This window comes from Trematomus bernacchii, unplaced genomic scaffold (genome assembly GCF_902827165.1).
Source record: "Trematomus bernacchii unplaced genomic scaffold, fTreBer1.1, whole genome shotgun sequence".
Classification (NCBI taxonomy): domain Eukaryota; kingdom Metazoa; phylum Chordata; class Actinopteri; order Perciformes; family Nototheniidae; genus Trematomus; species Trematomus bernacchii.
In genome coordinates this window covers 2,234,927-2,242,167 of record NW_022987611.1, presented here as the reverse complement: position 1 = coordinate 2,242,167, position 7,241 = coordinate 2,234,927, and the positions used below count along the sequence as shown (strand labels likewise).

General features: G+C 39.0%; 1 protein-coding gene across 1 annotated transcript; it reads left to right on the top strand.

Annotated features, from left to right (window-relative positions):
- The first annotated feature begins 5,246 nt into the window (after window positions 1–5,246).
- LOC117483643 (mucin-2-like) lies at window positions 5,247–6,743 on the top strand. The gene is made up of 2 exons (XM_034132027.1): window positions 5,247–5,383; window positions 5,926–6,743. Exon 2 carries the CDS (start codon window positions 5,926–5,928, stop codon window positions 6,334–6,336), a length of 411 nt encoding a protein of 136 aa, XP_033987918.1. The 5' UTR covers window positions 5,247–5,383; the 3' UTR covers window positions 6,337–6,743.
- Window positions 6,744–7,241: the final 498 nt, after the last annotated feature.

The following is a 7,241-nucleotide window of genomic DNA, read 5'->3' as shown; positions in this document are numbered from 1 at the left end:
ACTAGGGTAACAAGAGGTGCAGAGAGAGGAGATTATTTCAGTCAGTCTTCATTTTCTGTTTTAAATGTATTGTATTTACTTGTTTAAAATGAAATGTGTTTTAGATTGACTTTTAAAATCTGTCCAGGGACTACAGATGAAAAATAGCCTCTTGGCTAACTCTGGCACATTTACAGAAATGTTCATTAATGTGCACTGTCCCTGTTAAATAAATGAATAAATAAATAAAAACATCATTGCCACCAGTCATTCCAGTGCCAGTGGTCACTCCAGGGTCGGCGGCCACACCTGATGAACCCACCAGGGCAGTTTCCTCAGAGCGAGAGGAACATTTTTATCTTTATTTTATCTTTTTATAGCTCGTCCTGGTTTCCGCAGCAGATAGGCCTATGGTGTCAGTTATGTCAGTTATGTCAGTTGTTTTAAATAAAACGATGAAAACTGAACTTGAAAATTGTTTCCTCTTTTTATTTTATTTATTATTTTCGGGACGGGGAGACGTCTGTGATTAAAAATTCATTCGCAGAAATGTAAAGTGATCTAACTAAGTTCTATTCATATTCTTGACGGGAAGAGCAGTGTAAATGGGTGGCCTATATGCATTTGAAAAGCAATATAAATCACACAGTTAGTATACAATAGGCTTTAAAAGCACCATCGATAACCATTGCCCTTCTCCAATTCAAACCAAAAGAGAAAAGGCAGATATTACCCTCATAAAAGAAATGGTAGACATATCAATAAACATTTATAACTAGTTTAGGTAGTTTGAGAGGTAATTAAAATAGCTAAGGGTGATGATCTGACTTGAAGTGTGTGTTTTCCTCCTCCCGCTGCATCACAGCATATACTGTGTATATCACCATTCTTTAATTAAATGTTTGATAAGTGCATGCAGATCACAGTACAGTAAAACATGTACACAGATACATTATTTTGTATTTTTATTAAATTTGACAATGTCAATTTCACTTTCCACTATGTACAGGTATCTTGGGTCAGTTTTGTCTGGGTCAGAGAAAATGCAGATATTACACTCAGAAAAGAAATGGTAGACATATCAGTACTCTTAGTGCCAAGTTGTCTCAGACAATCTGCATTTCCCAAGTCTATGTTAAAAAGCCTCAGTCACCTTAATTCATGTAATAAAAACATCTCAGGTCAGTAACACTGAAAGCTAAATGTGCAATACCATGTTCAGCTATGTTACTATTTATAATGTTATTGTTGTTACAACAGAAGATGTTTTTCTTTATATTGAAGTTAAATGCATCAATCTGGTGCACTTTGAGGGCAAAATTAAGAGATTTATGGATACCGCTGGAAAAAGCTGCAGTACATATGCCGAGCATGTACGTAGCGCTGTAACTTCCTCCACAAAAGCAGCCTTCTGTTTATTCAACGTCAACCGCCAATAAACACCAAAGAAGAAGAACAAGAAGAACATGTGTTCGAACCGGAAGCTAAACAAATGGGCGGGGCAGTTTAAGGTAAGACCATAGACTGTATATAAAGGTAAGACATACGGATGGCAGTATCATCGAAGAAGAAGCAGATTCAGAAGCAGATTCAGAAGCCGGAAAAATGTCCACGAGAAACTTCATCTTGCGTTGCAAAAGGACAATAAATGACTGCACAAGACTTCTCCAAACAGATGATGCCGGTCATGCTGTGTTACAATCCACAGTAACGAGGTAAGGGCCAAGCCTATCGCTACTACCAGTACCAACACAAAGGAATGTAGTTTGTTTTTGCATGTAACCTAAACTGAGGTTGTGTGAGATCTTTCACACTTACAAATTCTGTCTTCTCCCCTATTTCACCAAACTGTTTACTGGCAGGTTAGAAACCATGGAAAGGAGCCTCGAGTGGTCACGGGGCAGGCTAATTAACGTCCCTACAGCTGATATTTTACTTCAGGACCTTCGGGAATATATACTTGAAGTCCGGAGATCTTGGCCTACCACACCCGCACAACAAGGTCGGTCGATGTGATAATTGTTCACTTTAGCATAGGCTTTCGTTGATAAACCAGTGATAGTATTGTTGAGTACTAAGTGGCCAATACATTTCAAAGTAATTATTTGTTTGAAATATTGGTAATGCCAATATAAAAACCTTTTTAATCTGTAGTTGCCAGCTATTAATTAGAACATTCTGGTGAGACGCTCTGAGTCTCGAGTTGTCCTCTTAAAACTGTACTCCAAATTCCAACTTTATATCCTGCCACAGTAGAGGAGACGCTATTCCCCCTCCCCCATCGAGGGCAGTCTGGCCATCTGTAGTACACACCACGTATCATCAAACGTGTGAATGAGGACATTGAAAGGGTGCCAGAGAGGGCGTCTCTGTCTTCAGGGTTGTGTTAGAAATTAAAATCAATGTTTAATAGCATAATTTAGTCTAAAACATATCGTCAGTTTAAAAGCGGTTTTATTGTGAAAAAAACCGGAAGTTCTCAGGAAATCTCAATGCCAAGCTTTTATTCTGAAAATCCTTCATATCCAGTCAGCAGTTAGCAGTTAGCATGTGGCTAATAATAATACGTTTTCTGAATGTAAAGTGAAAATGACATGGAGTGTTGCACACCAAAACCTACGGACTTTAACCACCATATATTACATATTATATTATATTACATATTATATTACACCATATATTTATAGACCACGCTATAGAGCAGGGCACCTTGAACATCTGGATCCGTAGTCTCCGATGAAATTGACCACCTCTTTTTACTCGGTATGGACTCTGAAGCATCTCCAAGGACACATCGTGTTTCTTTTCATCCGTTCATTCATTTCAGAAATTCTAAAGGCTCCTTATTATCTCCAAAAGTGCTACATTGGTAAACAAATAAGCATATACAAACAGCTAGCGCAGTTTCTTTGATAGAGACAAAGATAGTTGCTCAGCAACCAGGACGCCAACCACAGGAAAGATAAACAATAAAATGGAGCAGAACTCTGTGTCATGGACGTTCTAGCATTCTGATATTTCATTATTATTTCAAGGTGATTTACTATCCAGGCCACTTACTTACTTTTTTTTTTTTTAAATGTACTGTACATATGGTAAAGTAATGAAATACATACAATATTGCAAGACATGACCAGCTTTCAGTATCTTATTTTCCCATGAGTTGGACCAATACCAAAACACACTTCAGTTATCTTGTCCAGTGTATCATAAACATTTTTGGCCCAAAGACACAGTTTTTTGTTATTTTCCTGAAGTATTCCAATTATTTGTAGGGATTAGAGCACTTTCAGGAGCTGCTGGATGAAAATGTAATCCGTTTGGGGGATCAATGAAAAATACCACTTTTACAAAATCACATTTCATGATTTCCAGTTTCCCTAGACATAAGCGTACCCCCATTTCAGAACCACTGGTATACTGTCTAGTCAAATCTGCAATATTATCATACTCATCTCTTAAACACAAAAAATACCTTTAATGCTCTTAACATTATGTAGACCTAAAAATGATCTCAAACTTTCTCCACAGATGGAGAAAGCATACTGAATGTCGGAGATGTGTTGGCCTTTGCCACCGGCCTCCGGAAAATCCCTGCTGTAGGGTTTCCAACCCAGCCCAAACTCAATTTCCTCCACCCGGAGGACGGGCCAGCAGGTTTCCCCACGGCCAACACCTGTGGACTGATCCTGAGGCTGCCAATTTGCACAACATTCCAACTTTTTAAAGATCGGATGGAAAATGGCATAAGCTGGGGTGGGCAATTTGGTGTAGCTTAGCTACAAAATGAGTATTATGCTTTTTTTGTTTTCTGTTTCCTGTTTTAAAGTATTCTCCTTCTGTCTTCTCTGTGTTCACTTCCTGCTCTGTCTGTTTTCCCTCCAGTTTTAATTGTCTCCCCCACCCTGATTAGTTTAACCTGTTCCTAGCTCCACTTGTACTTCATCCCCTCGTCACCCTGTTTGTATATAAGTCCTGGTTTTCTGTCCTGTTCTTGTCGGTTCCTTGTTTGTCTATGTCATGAAGTTCTGTTTTTTCCGTGTTGATTGATGTTACTTGAGTTCCTGTTCTGCCTGTTAAATATACATTTTTGTTAAGTTTTCTGCTGTCTCCAGTCTCTGCATTTGGGTCCAACCACTCCTTGCTTCACATGACAATGATTGATTTGTACTATATATCGAATTGCTATTTTTGCCATTATTTTATTGTTATTAGTGCTTTTAAAGGGAATTATTATTATTATTATTACTTTAAATCTCATAGATATTAACACTATTATACATATGGCTGACATAATCATCATCATTAATTGTTTTGTGATATTATGTCCCTCTTGTTTTCATATATATATTTATATATGTGTCCCCTCTTCCTTCACAAGCACTATATATCAATATATAATACTATTCTGAAGCATGCAATGAAATAGAAGCAGAAAATGCTGCAGTGTTTGCGATGACCCTTTGTATACATTTCTGAATAAGTCTCAGAACCACTTTGTGGTACTATTAATTTGATATGGTTGGATATAGTTTTCAGCTGGAGCAACATCTGAGGCTGATACATTCCCATTTCTTTCCTGTGAAACATGAACACAGAAGACAGGCTACCACCTTAAAAAACTGGAGAACAGACAGCTGTTGCCACCAAGCAGTGGGGACAATTAAGGTGAAGCAGACCTTGCAATAACTTGCATTACATTCCATGTCATTTGTTGGACGCTTTTATCCAAAGCGACTTACATACATTCAGTACAGTGGACAATCCCCACAGGAGCAATTTGGGGTGAAGTGTCTTGCCCAGGGACACAACGACATGCTGACTGCAGTGGGATTCGAACTGGCTATCACCTGATTCGAAGTTCAGCACACTATCCACTGAGCCACAGCCTCCCATTAAATACAAAGATTATAAGTGACCGAAAACAGATAATAAAAAAAGCTGGAGAGAAAAAAATTCCACTCCGAGACTCGAACCCGGCCAACTCGGATGTCTGACCCACACGAACATTACTCTACAAGCAGATTGTAGTCATTTTAGTTTGAAAGATATAACTCTGGAGTAGCCTACACCCACGCAGTGCAGCGTCGAAGTGCGCATATTTTACGTATTTAATCATATATTATCGAATATAAGGGCTAGAAATATGATTCAGATAACCGCATAAATATGTGGTTACATTTTCAATGTAAATTGTCTTGTATAAATTAAGTTATACTCTCCAAGGCATGTTTATGTTAAATAGTGTATATCATTACAAACAGCAGAGGGCAGTATAGGACACGGAAAGGCCTCAGTGCGCCGTAAAGTAAGTGTTGTTATTATGTGTCTGCCGCAGACTTGGCATTCTGGCTAGAAAGGCAGCAACGTTCCCTCTGCTTCATTCATATCTCCTGTTCAACAGGTTAGTAGTGTGTACAAAGATGATGTCATATTTCGATCTAAGAAGTGTGTTTGAAACTGTTCTTTATGTGTAGTTTAATGTCATTCTGTGAGCTAGTTCGGCTCCACTTCAGTGGCGAATGGCGTCCGCTAGCTTCTTTAGCACAGGCTATCGCTCCCTGAATAATGTAGGGCTAAAACCACTATGTTACTAGGTGTATGACTCCCGTGCACTAGTTTGGCTTACATTTCAAGTGTATTCTGCTTGTATAAATATGTGTAATGCTGGTCTGAGTTCATAATTGTTCATAGTATTGAAATGCTAATAGCGCTAATTCTATGCTAATATTGTGCCTATCAGTGTATAACAGAGCCAGGTTAAAGGGAGTACAGTCAATCGGGTTGTGTGTGTTATCACTGTATTATATACTGTAAATTAAGAAGGCTTTAATCCTTCATAAAAGTCATAATATGGCATGTGAATTTATTTCCATTTTTTATTAGAGACAAATACGTCATACAGTTATTTTGATTTGCTAAATGTAAAGGTATGTTTTTTTTCAGATGTCACAGCTGCCTGGGCAGTGGCCCACAGGCGGTGTTTATCCAGCAGCCAGAACCTTCATCTGTGCCGGCCCCCAGGTCAAGATCTACCGTGGCTCAAAGACCTCCACCACAGCCATCACCACCAAGGACCAGAGGACCAGCATCACTACAGCAGCCTCCACCTCCATCTGTGCCTGCCATAAGATTAAGATACACCTCGGTACAAAGGCCTCCACCACAGCCATCACGATCAACCCAGCCAGCAAAGAAGTCTCGCCTAGCACACGTACCTCCCACACAGCCACCAGCATCAACCCGGGACAATCCCACCTACCTCCCTCCGACACAGCCACCAGCAGCCCATGCACCATCACCCCCACCTACACAGCAGCCAGCCCCACTGTCTTGGAAGACGGACAAAGACCATGACACTGCTCCCCCTGTCTTTACATGTATAATGAATAGTTGGTTGAAAAAGTTCTGATATTGTAAATATTGAAATTTTACAGTTTCTTATGTTAACATAAATAGTTGGTTGAAAAAAAAGTTGTAATGCTCAATTTGTATTTGTACACATCACATGAACCTCAGTATGGAATATGAAGTCATGAATCAGTCCTGATGTAACTTTTCTGTGGTGAAAGTAGAGTGATAGAACAATTTTACTTACTCCAAATTCTAATTTACACATTTTCATTTTAGACATGAATAACACATTTATGTAGGCCTATAGTGTAATTCATATATTTCACTACTTTTGTGAACCAAAGACTTTGGTGAACCAAATCTGAAACACCAAAATAAAAGGAGGACATGAGTAAATCTGTGTTTCACAACAGTTTTGAAGTTTTCCAAAAATCGGATTTCTAAGCTAAGTATCTCAAAAAAACAGTGCTCTAAGGTGAGTGACTTTGCATTTCTAGCAAGACCAGAGACTGTACTGAACATTTTGACAAGGTGATAAGGTGTAAGGTGATATATTTATTATATACAAAGGCAAATTAATACTTAGTCCCCTGCATCTGGAATAATGTACAATTTACAGCACAGCCTCACAATGTCAGGAACTTTTAATCTACAGATTGCTTTGGTCTGGCTTTACCCCTCACTGATTGGTTGAAGACACTTTGAACTCATTGGCTAATGAAATCAGAAGGAGGGGCTCATTATCATATTAAAAACCGCGCGAAAATTCGCGCGAACATACGGGGAGGTCCGTATATTCGCGCGTTTTTTCGCGCGAAAAAACGGACCTCCCCGTATATTCGCGCGAGACTATGTATGCGTTATATGGCACATTAGGCTTTCCATAGTTTAATACCGGAGCTCGGTAC

Excerpts from the sequence above, each read along its gene's own strand:
- LOC117483643 (XM_034132027.1), top strand. The coding sequence starts at position 5,926 with ATGTCACAGCTGCCTGGGCAGTGGCCCACAGGCGGTGTTTATCCAGCA.